Raw genomic sequence first — 11,786 nt, 5'->3', positions numbered from 1 at the left:
AAAAAGATGTTTTGTGCAGTGTGCTTTTACATGCTCTGTGTGCTCCTTTCTTGAACGTCCCTGTCCTACCCTGCCAGATGGCATCTGAGAGGGAAACGCAGATGTGCTTGTCACGTTGCAGGGGAGGGACCTTCATAAACCAGGACGAAACAGTCTGCCCAGGGCTGCAGCTCCCTGCTTGAGCAGGCGCATTTGCAAAGCTGGTGAGGTCTGGAGGCCCGGCCTTCTCTGGCGTGGGTTACGCACTTGGGGTGCAGTGGGGTTTGCAGCATGAAAAGTCACCTCGAGTTGGAATCAAGGGCTCCTTGGGGCTTTATCAGAAATGACACTGCCAGGCTGGCGAACTCCAGGCATAAGCCACCCTTACTGGCCATCAACCCTAGAAGCCCTATCTGACTCCTGAGAAGTGCCCACCGTCAGAGGCATGGAGTAGAGCCAGTCTTTCAAAAGTGCTGGGAGTGCAGCCAAGGTGGCACCCGCAGAAAGGACCCTGGAGCCGTCACCTCTCTGCCCTCCTGCTTGACCTGTGTCTGTAGACATTGACATCCTGGCCTTGCTACAGAAGGTTTCCGCCTGCGTCTCCAGAGCCTTCCATGCACATTTCTCCAGGAAGAGGGTTAGCTGCAGGCCCAGATTCTCACGGGGGCCAGGACCACGATAAAGTCCAGAGGCAGAGATTGTGGAGCGCAAGCCCTAGGCCCCGCCCATCCTCATGTGATGCTGATCGTAACAAGGGGCCACGGAGGATGAGGAGCCCACCGGGGCCTGTTCCTCAGAGGTGTGTGGCAGCTGTGGGCAGTGGCTGAGAGACTCTCGTCCCTGAGGGCGTCTGATGGACAGGAACCCCTCAGCTGCGGGCCCGAGAGCTGACGCTGATGACAGGCGGAGTAACACTCAAGCCTGAGCCCTGTGGAGCCACAGGGACCTTGGTGTTGGAAAGAGAACGATAGTCCTGGTTTCCATGGCAGGAAGTGCAGCTCAAAGTCCAATTTGTAGGAAGTGTTTCATCCTATTTTATCCTCAGGATCACTGCGAGTTCCAGTCCAGCCTGGACGAGATAGTGCGGTCAAGCCTAACCTAGACTATATAGCTAAAGCCTGTCTCAAAAACAGACAGAAAAAGAAAGCCAGGAGCATCCTGAAGAAATCATTTCAAATAAAATTGAAATCCTCAGACGGCAGCAGTCCAAGTGTCCTTGCTCAGAGGGGCCAGCGGTGTGCAAGGCACCAGGAGGAATAGGGAGTGTCCCCCTTGCCCTGTCACCTTGCCTCTTCCATGACAGTCTGTAGCGTGTCACTTTGCAGCAGTCTGTGCTTCTCTTTTCTCTTGCTGGCTGTGCCCATGAGATTTTTGATACAAGGGATCACATTTATGAACCAGGCCCGATGGTCCAGATAGGATGCGGTTTTACTTCTAGAAGCAATGGCTGTATGCACAAAGGCGGTTGGAATGTGTTGAGGACGTTCAATTATTCATAGATTGTACTTGTATTGGACATGGCTATTCATAATGACCCCAGGACAGGACCCTAAGAGAAACCCTTTTGGATCCTACCTTAGCTCCTGGCCCCTACCTGGGGGGGCAGAGTTTACAGAATGACATAGAAAGAGGTTGAGAATGAAATACAAGGGACAGTTGCTGGAATCAATAATTTATCTAGGAGTGCGCCTAAGAGAGCACTCACTTGGAACAACAGTGTGATTGTGACATGGTTTATATGCCAGAAAATGCATTTTATGTTAAAGAAATAATCCACTGTATACATTTCTTCTAGTGTGAAAATAATTCACCACTAAAGACAGGTCCGATTGGCCTTCCTTTATATGAAATCAGAAGATGTCTGCTCTGGGAGCAAGAACTGGCAAAGAAATACTCATGTACAATGGTAGGTTGGGGGCTGGGAAGATAGCTTGGTGGTCTAAGCCCCTGCCTGGCAAGTGCAAGGACCCGAGTTTGATTCCTGGTACCATATGCTGTGCCAAACCCAGAACTGGGCCAGCCACCAAAACTGGGCATGGTGAAGCACACCTGCAATCCCAGCACTGGGGAAGCTGAGACAGGAGGATCACTAGGAGTGTGAACTGTGTAGTGAGACCCTATAATAAATATATGTATTTTAATAATGGTAGGTTGGGCCAGGCACAGTGGTCCATCCCTGCAGTCTCAGCTACCCTGGAGGCTGAGGCAGAAGGTTCACAAGTTTGAGGCCAGTCAGAGCTCCTTTGCAGGAGTTTACCTCAAAATAAAACCAAAAGGGCTGAGGTACTGCTCGGTGTAGAGAGCCCGCGTGGTGTGCAGCAAGCCCTGGGTTCGGTCCTCAGGACCTCGCACACCACCCAGGCAGGTTTGTGTCACACAGGGCAAGCTAAGTGATATTTAGGGCAGGGCAGGGCTCATTTTGCCTGAGGTCATGGTTGTGCCCCTGGGGTGACGTTACCTCCTCTCAGACGCCTGAGGACTGAGGAGCCCTGCTCTGGGGCTTGGTGGTGGCAGCACTTGAGCCTGCCCCCACCCCCTGCATAAAGGCCCCTTCAGGGCCACAGTGTCACTTTCTATAGGGAGAGCCTTCCCATGACAAGGCAGGGGACAAAGGCACAGATTTCTAGAGGTGGGAGTTGGTAAATGTGGGGCTGGGGGGTGCTGGGAGCAAGTCCATGGCCTTTGTAAGGGGAAGCCAGCTTGGATATGCGAGTTGCAACATCAAAACGCAAATGGCCGGCCTCCAAGTGGGCAAGGTCCCCATCACTCGGTGAAAAGAAATAGCCACAGCCCCATGGTGGGAGCAGCCCCAGCAGCCCCAGCCGGGCCTCCCAGCACCAGCCTCTTTCTGAAGTGGCCTGCAAGCAGCTGTCACTTTGTGTCTCCTTTCCAGATGGCCTTCCTCGTTGAGGAATACTGCAGCCACTGCCAGGACATTCTGCAAAATGTGAGGAACCAAGAGCTGGAGAGGGTAGGTTCTTATCTCTAAAGGAAGGTGGCCGGGGGTGGCTGGGGCTTTGGCTCAGTGGTAGAACACTTGCCTAGCAAGCTGGAAGCCCTGGGTTTGGTCCTTGGCACCAAAACCAAAGCATAAACCTCCAAAAGAAGGTGGGTTCTTATCTGTGCCTGCCTGTGAGCCATTGCGCTCCGCAGGTCCCCTCTGGGATAGCTGGGGAGCGGGGGCAGCACACTGCAGGAGAGCTTAGAAGGCAGCCAGGGAGTTCTGGAAGGCGGTGCTGACATGGGGTTCAGGCCTCAGGAGATTCTCCAGGGTGCAAATAGCTGGTAGCTTTGTGCTTTAAGTACAAATTCAACGTCTTGTTACTTTGAGATCCCAATTCCTGCTGAGTGCGAATAAAAGGCTGGTAGCAACAGTCACCCGGGAAGTTTCAGTAACACCGAAGAAGTGATACGCACGAATGGAAGAGCAAGCAGGACCTTGAAGCCGGTGATCTGAAGCGGGAATTATAGATTTTATTTCAGAACTGACTGTGGAACATTAGCGTGGGGATCCGAGAGAGGGCGTGTGCTGGGAATACACTTAGTACGTGCTTCACGTGTGCAAGGCCGTGGGTTCATCCCGCAGCACCAGCACAAACAAATGAAAGGGTAGAATTGGCTGTAGGCAGCACAAATCAGCCCTCTGGCTGTTAGATGAAAGTCCCGGGAAACAAATGCACAGTCAAACGCCAATTTCCCCAGCGCTTTACTTTCCTAGGCAACTCCTCCACTCTCCCCATCAAATGCTTACTGAGTGCACACTTGGCGACCAGCGCGATGTCCGGCTCTAGGGACGGATTCTCCACAGGAGCTGAGACATGGGCGCTCCGGTCACACGCGGAGCAGGACCAGCCAGTGAATGAGGCATGGTGGGAACAGCTGCTTATCGCCCACCTCTATTTTGACAGCAAAATACCCGAGACAGCCAGCTTGCTATGAGGGAGGGTTGTTTCTCCTCCTGGTCATGGAGGTTGCAGGCCCTGGCCAGGGGGACCTGTCACTTGAGTGGAGACTGCACACCACAGCAGGAAGCATGGGGGTGGGCCATTCCTGGTGGCCAGGAAGCTAAGAGAAAGGAAGCGAGACCTCTGAGGGCACAACTCCACTGATAGGAAGGCCCGCCACTGGGCCACGCCGCAGGCCTGGGACAAAGCCGTCAGCTGTGTCCAATCCACAGCCCACCCTTTTCCCTCAAGGAATTGTCTTGGGACACACATGAAGTATATAATACAGCTAAAGTGAGTAGATAAATAATAAAACTTCATTTGAAAATATTTTTATTTGAACTTTTTGTTTTGTTTGGTACTGGGCATTGAGCTTGGGTCCTTGCACTTGCCAGGCAGGCATTTATGTCACTGACCTATATCTCTGGCCCTTTATTAGAACATTTTAAATGAGAAGGAAAGAAGGAAGAAAGGAAGGAAGGAAGCAAGCAAGGAAGGAAGCAGACATGCTTGCAAACATATGAGCCTTTAGGGCAGTCCAAATCCAAACTATATCACTTACAATAACAAAGTACCAGAGGCAGGACGCTTTATAAAGAAAAGAGGTTCATTTGGGCTATAGTTCTGAAGATGCAAGGTCTAGGGACCTCACTGGTGAGGACCTTCTTGCTGGCAACATAAGGTGGCACAGAGCTTCACACAGTGAGGGAGAGACAATATGTGTGCATGCTGGCACGTGTGTGTGTGTGTGTGTGTGTGTGTGTGTGTGTTTCTAATACATCCACCAGCACTCAATCACCCTGGTGACCTTATCCAATCCTAAACCCTTCCTGGCTCAGTCGCTTGCCCATCACTGGGACAAACTACCCAACACCTGTAACTTAAAGAAAGAGCTCAGTCAGCTCAGTTTCCAAGGTTCCAGTCTGCTCTGCCAGCTCAAAGGCAGAACATCGTGGTGGAAGGGTGTGCATGGCAGTCAGGAAACAGAGGAGAAGAGCCCAGGACAAGAACGCACCTTCCCAGGTCTTGGCCCGTGAGCCCCTCTGCCCAGGCCCCACCCCCGAACAGCACAGTCAGCAGCAGGGAGCTCATTAATGCATGAATCAGCAATGAATCCAGCACCTGTGAGCTAAGCATGGCTTTGCAGGCACGTTCAGGACGTGACCATGTGCTTCCCAAGGCCACTGCTGAATGTCACAGACAGATTGCATCTCCCGCCTCTCATGCTCCACAATGGGGATTATGCTTCTGTATGAGCTCAGTGGAGCCACACTGTATTCAAACCGCAGCAAGCTGTAGGTTAGGACACCTTGGGGGGCTCGGAAGGACCAGAGCAGGCTAGAGAGTTCCCTGGAGCAGGCTCAGCAGGAAAAGTAGAGGTTCAATGGGCAGGAAGTGGGGTAGGAGAGGGCTTCCATGTAGAATCTGTGATGTGGACAAAGACAACAGGATGTTCTCAGGCATGATGTGACAGAATGTGCCTCAACTTATCTCTAAGGAAAAAAAGTCAGAGAGGTCAAGGGCAGGTAAACAACTGCTAGCAAAGACTCCATAAACCCCACCAAGACTTCTGATTTATTCAGACAGTAGGAGTGGTGACATGGGTCTCAGCATGTCAGGGGATTTGCTCCAGTCCAGGTGAGAAGGATGAGAGTCAGTCCGAGGCACTGACAGAGAGGAGAAGGAGCAGATTAGAGAGCCATGCCTAGGGGAGCCTGCAGGACGTACTGACACTGGGCGTGGGTGGTGGTTGCTGCCCCTGCTCAGGCCTGCTGACCCTACCGTGCCAGGCTTCAAAGTTACCAGCCTGCAAGGAACAGGCTACTACACCCTGTGCTTCATTTCTTTCTAAGCCTCTGGAGAATCTTCTTTAGAATGGATAACCTTGACCACACGGTCCCAGTCAGAGGCCTGGCACCGTGAACCCAAGGGCCAACCCTCACTTCCTTGATGGCCTGCACATGGGAATGGCACCCACCTGGCATCGCTGTGGGACCTTGCAGTGGCTCAGAATAGCTGGAAATCCCCCCAGTCAGGAGTCTTTATTAGCAGGGAACCCCCATCGGCCATCTGGCTCAAGACAAGATTCTGGAAAGGCAACGTAGAGGAAGCAGAAAAGGAAGGAAGCTGCCATTTTGTGCCTCCACAGGAATTTAGAGATGATGGCCTCCACGTAGCATTACATCACCCCCCCCCCCCCCGCTGCACAATCCCTGGGAGAGTTCCAATTCCATGTCGAAAGACGTCAAGGTGGACACTCAGTCAGGCAACGAATGTTCATCCCCCACGCTTGGCCTTGCTCCTGTGGCCCAGTCCTCATGCTGTGCTAATCAGCTGGAGCCCCCTGGTGGTGAGCAGTCGCTTGCCAACTCAAGCATAGCCTCATCCAGGCCCCCCCAACAGCCGGGTGATGGATGGACACAAACTTCTCAAAATACAGTCTGGAAAGCAAGAGGGCAAAGCTTTTATTCATCAGGATGAATTCAGCCTATTGCCCTCGGGGCTAATGAAGTCTACACAGGGGACTTTTCCCCCAACACGCAGATGAGTTCATGAGGGTCTGTCCTGTTCCTTCCACTAGGTTCAGGGCTTGCTTGTCTCTTTCTGGAAGTCTTTGCCGCGAGACGTAGTGATGTTCATGGCTCTTCCTGATGTGTGCCAGCTCCTGAAGGCCTATGATGCGCAGCTGTACAAGGTGGGAAGACGCTGTTTGTGCCCTGGCTCCTTCCCAGAAATCCATAGCCCGTGGCCGGTTAGCCCAGCAGCCTGCCCACCACCAGCTCTGGTGTCCGTGGGCCTCAGGTCCTCTGAGCAATGGCTGCCCGGGTGAGGCACGGTGAGCCCTTTGATCTCTGTCTGAAACTGGGCTTTCCTGTTGTAATTTCCTCACATAAAGGAGAAAGCCAGGCACAGAGACCTGTGGTTCCGGGTTGGTGACCCCTGAATTGAGCCAAAGCTCTTACCCTGGACATTTTCACCAAAGAAGACATTTAAAAATAATCCAGCAGGATAATTGCTTTGGCATATGCCTGACTACCGGGAGTTTGGTTGGCTTCGTTTGAAGTGGGGCTCCGGAACGGTGGCCATAAGTTTGAGAGTTATTTGTCATTTTGTTGTAAAAACATGTGCTCCTTCTGTCAGTCCCAAACCTTAACTTTCCATATTTTTTAGGAAACAATTCCTGTGTTTCTCAATTTTTAACACAAAAGTGAAACACTGGGGACTGGTTTCCATGTGCCCTCCCCCAGGGTTGGCAGCATATTCTTTAAAACTTTTGAGTCAGGGGCAGGTGCTGTGCCGCTGCTTGGCCAGCTCCTGCCTTGCAGCTGGGCTCAATCCCTAGAGCCCAAAAAAGACGGAGACATCGCTATTTGTAAAACGTTCAAATCGGCATGTGTCCCTCAGGCCGATCCCCTCAGACTTGGTGACAACCCGGAGCTCTGGCCCTCGGAGCTCTGGCGCTGAGCCAGGCGTCCTGACCCCCCCCCCCCCCGGCCCCCACAGGGACTTGAGGAGCTGCTCCTGCGTGACTTCCTGGAGGACGTCTCCATCCAGTACCTGAAGTCTGTGCGGTTATTCAGCAAGAAGTACAAGTGGTGGCTTCTGAATGCGTTGGAAGGCTCCCCGGCCCTCTTACGGGTCTCCAAACTCAAAGGTGAGTCCCCGCCGCCACCCCAACATGAATTCTTTTGTTTTTCAGTGTCCAGTGGGGAGCTGGTGCGTGGGGGGCAGCACACATCTGCATTTGCCTCCCTCTTCATCTCTTCATCCTCTCCCTGCTCACACAGTATCCACCGCCCTTTTTTCTGTCTTTTATTTTGTGCTTTAAATTACTTACACGGTGGATTCTGCGCATAGAGGAAACCTTGTGGTATTTGAGCTCATGGATCGGATTTATTTTACTGAACGCTGTAGTCTCTGGGTGTGCTCATTTCCCTACGAATGCCTCAGGTGTGTCCCTCTTCGTGGCAGAGTAGTACTCCATGGTGTATAAGCACCGCATTTGCTTTATCTGTTCATCTGCTAATGGGCATATAGGCTGCTGCAAGACTTAGCTATTGTGGATGGCACTGCCATCAACATGGGCGTGCGTGGGTCACTATGATATGGTGGCTTTGAGTCTTTGGGGAAGATACCCAGAAGGAGAATTCTGGGTCAAATGGAATTTCTAGCTTGAGCTCTTTGAGGTGTCTCTGTGCTGAACTCCACAGCAGCTGCCCTGGCTTGTGCCCCGCCCACAGCTCAGTAAGATGCGCACTCGAAAGTTCCCACGCGGGCTGCCGGTGCTGCCTTGCCCCCCACAGGTCCAATCTGGACCCAGGGGGTTCTTGCCCCAGCTTTCTCCGGCCTCTCGCTGCTCTGCAAAGTGTCATATCCTCCCTAGAAGCCACTCCATGGTCTTGGCTTCTCCTGCCTCCCAGGACCTCTCTCCTCTGGCAACAAGGTCCCCTGCTCTGACTGGCTGCTGGGTTGTCATCTCCGAGTACAGGTTGAGCACCGCTAGTCAGAAAACCCCAAATCTGAAACCTCCCAAGCCCACACTCCGCCAGTGCCAACTCGATGCTGCAGGCAGGAAGTCGCTTACTGACCTCTGGTGACACAGCATCACAGTGGATACGCAGGTGCCCCATGTGCATTGTGCAAGATGACCTTCATTCTGTGTGGTATTCATGAAACAGAACGACTTGGGCCTGGTCCCCAAGGTAGCTTGTCCTGTCTGCAAATATCCTATAACCCTAAAAGATCAGAAATCCAAAACACTGGGGGACACACACGTGTGATAAGGATGCCAAGCCTGGCACTGCCACCCTTCACTGTCCAGGCCCTGAGGACCCTGAGCTGGAGCCCTTGCTCCAGCCTGGCCGCTCTGTGCCTTCAGCTCTGGGCCCTTCAAGCAGCACATTTGACTGTCCTGCCAGTGCCCAGCCCCTCACACTCGTGAAGCTCCGCCCTTGCCTGCAGCCTCCGAAGGCCTGGGCCTCCCTGGCATTCAAGCCTTGCCTCCTTGGCTATTGGCGCCCGGCTGGCACAGGACAGGGCTTTACAGGAGGGGACGGGGCCTTGTCTGTCTCCACCACTCAGACCCACTTCCTCCACTGCTGCATCCAGCATTCTGGACACCTGGATCCGTTTCTGCCACGTGGAAGTGTGGGGTGCAGCCAGGCAGAGCCCACAGCACAGCAGACAGCTGAGAGCTGAGGAAAGGGGGAAAGAGGCTGCACTTGCTTGGGGTAGTGGGGGGGACAGCAGCCACTCCAGGCTTCCTTTGGTCACCAGCACTCACTCTAAGTCAAGCCCCTGCTTCTTTCTCTCTGCCTATGAACAAGAACAACAAGGTACAAACAGACCCCAGAAGCTTTGGGGCACAGGGGAACATTTCAGTCGGGGACACTGGGACAGGTGGGACGCACTTAGGTGCCTGCATCCTGCCTTGGCCTGGGCACCTCCTCCTCCCCCACAGCACAGGGACCTGGGGACAGAGTATCAGTGACAGCCCCATGCTTGTCCTCCACAGAGGTCACCATGTTCGTCAAGAGACTCAGGAGGAAGACATACCTCTCCAACATGGCAAAGGTGGGTCACAGCACCACACAGGCATGACAGCAGGGCTCAAGGACAGAGCAGAAGCGGCGAGTGTCCCTGAGAGTGGGTGATTTCTGTCTGTCCATGGGGTGGAAGCCAGCAGGGGCCTGGCTGGCCATGGGCAAGGAGATGCAGGCCCCTGCAATGCCCTGTCCCACCCGGCACCTGGGCAGACTGTGCAGGGAAAGATGTAGGGGACCTGGGCCAGCAAGTGTCAGGTGAGAGCGCATGTACCAGATGCTGGGACAGATAGACACACACACACACACACACACACACACACACACACACAGAGCTCTGAGCACTCGGTGTATCCCAGCCTCCAGATTCCTTAGCTATGACTTCATGCGGGGTGACTGTTGTTCCAGCACTCTAGGAAGGGCCTAGGAAAGCCAGCGAGAAGACTGTGCGGCCACCTCCACACATGCAAGCAGCCTCGGGCTGGAGAGCTCCGGGGCCGGCGTGTTCCTGTGCACTGCAATCGTAGACTCTGCCTCCTGTGGCTGTGCTAGCCGCATTCGCATCATACCAGCGCCCAAGCCAGCTAGACAGATTTGCAGCATGCCAGGGAGCACCGAGTTGCCAGGACTTTGGCTCTCCGCAGGTGCTGGCCTTGGTCCTCCGTGGATCCCCAAGGACAGCTCTATTGATGCTGGCACCAGCACGCTGTCTCACTCACAAATCTGCTCTGAAATCTAAAGAGCCATCCCTTGTGAGCAGCAGTCACCTGCACTGTCCCCTCTTGAGAGCCCGGGTTGGGTGAGTGGTGGGCAGAAAAGAAGGAAGGAGGAAACACCAAAGTGCCCCCAGCCTGATGGCACCACCAGGCAGCAAGGCCAGGCTGGAGGGAAACACTCACGTGTAGACTGAGGTGCCATGTAAAAGATCCTATTCAAATCTTGCTTCTGTCTCCTCAGTGACAATGACAGACTTGGTAATGTGGAGGGACAGAGTGGGCCACAGTGTGAGTAGTCATGGTGCTTCCCTCGCTTCTTTAGACCATGAAGATGGTGCTGAAAAACAGCAGGAAGGTCCGGCTCCTGCAGCTGGATCTCCAAGCCATTGTCAGCCAGGGCGCCTTGGACATCTCTCTGCAGCCCCTGGAAAGTGGCCCGAGCCCCACAGAGGATGCTGAGAGCCACCCGGAAATGAAATGTAATCTCCCTCCTGCACTGTCCTGGTGGGGTTCGGGCGTCTCCTCCACGCTAGCCTGGGCATCGTGGCCGACTGCTCAATCCAGACAAACTGTTTCCTCTTGGTCGTGCTACACGCAGGACTTCCTGGCAGGGTGACAGTGTCCCAGGGAGCACCCTGTGGCCCTGTGCCCTGGCTTCCAGGCCCTTCCCAGAGATCAGACAGGGCATTTTGCTGATATGTTTCTGTCGGAGTGGAGTCTGAGTGGAGTCTGAGATGACTGAGCGTTCAGAGCCGCCGCTCAGCGTGCCTCTCTTCTGCCTTTCTCCGGGCATCTCCCTCAGGACAAACGCTCCTTTTCTCCATCCCCCTGTACATGCAGATTCAAGTGTCTCTGCCACTGAGTAGGAACTGGACCACCCTGCTCTGCACCTGGCCAGGCTGCCGCCGCCGTGGCTGGCAGCACCGAGGGTTGGTTTTCACACCTCACGGTTCACAGTGAGCTTCTTATCATCTTGCTCTGCTCCGTGCAAGCAGACAGGTGATAATGAATGGCAGGGATGCGCTTGCCATTTGCTCCCTGACAAGTTTAATGATCCTGGAAGAAGAAATCTTCCTTCTGTGAAGAGCGTGGCCTGTGGCGGATGTGTGATGTCACCTGGTGGGGGGTGGGGGTCTGTGGAGAAAAGAACCTGAGTGACTCGGAGTTACAGCCCCCCTCCCGCTGCAGACCACGGGCACCAGGGGGCGCTGTGGGCGCCAGGCTCCTGCTTGCTGAGTGAGAGCCAGTAGGTCCGCCTCGGGAGGGCAAAGCCGCGTTCCCGGTCCTCTCGCTGGGGCGCAGCACTGCTCCCTGTAGGCGCGGTCAGAGGTTGCGTGCTCTCTTCCCCCTGAGACATCAGCATGGGGTTGGCATGGTTTTAGAGACCTTGTCTCCAAAAAAAACAGTGTCGGGTCGACCAAATAGCTGGATTGTCAGAGGATTAAAGCGCCTGCAAGCAGGCACAGGGGCCGGGGTTCGATCCCAGGGCCTGTGGTGCCGACCCCACCCCCGGGCTGCGCTGAGACGGCAACTGAGGCTGGGTGTGGCGGCGCGTGCCTGTAATCCCAGCTCTTGGGAGGCGGTGAACAGGCGGATCACTATGA

General features: G+C 54.3%; 1 protein-coding gene across 1 annotated transcript in view; it reads left to right on the top strand.

The window, feature by feature from the left end:
- Window positions 1-11,786, top strand: part of Rfx8 (RFX family member 8, lacking RFX DNA binding domain) — a 65,429-nt gene that overhangs the window by 39,984 nt on the left and 13,659 nt on the right. Inside the window, exons 7-12 of the mRNA XM_004633199.3 lie at window positions 1,775-1,885; window positions 2,873-2,950; window positions 6,505-6,618; window positions 7,428-7,578; window positions 9,439-9,497; window positions 10,505-10,661. Coding sequence (XP_004633256.2) covers window positions 1,775-1,885; window positions 2,873-2,950; window positions 6,505-6,618; window positions 7,428-7,578; window positions 9,439-9,497; window positions 10,505-10,661 — 670 coding nt within the window. The remainder of the gene's footprint in view (window positions 1-1,774; window positions 1,886-2,872; window positions 2,951-6,504; window positions 6,619-7,427; window positions 7,579-9,438; window positions 9,498-10,504; window positions 10,662-11,786) is intronic.

The sequence above is a fragment of the Octodon degus genome, unplaced genomic scaffold (genome assembly GCF_000260255.1).
Source record: "Octodon degus isolate 3935 unplaced genomic scaffold, OctDeg1.0 scaffold00052, whole genome shotgun sequence".
In the NCBI taxonomy this organism is placed as follows: Eukaryota; Metazoa; Chordata; class Mammalia; order Rodentia; family Octodontidae; genus Octodon; species Octodon degus.
The sequence above is the reverse complement of the archived record's forward strand: the minus strand, read 5'-3'. Positions and strand labels throughout refer to the sequence as shown.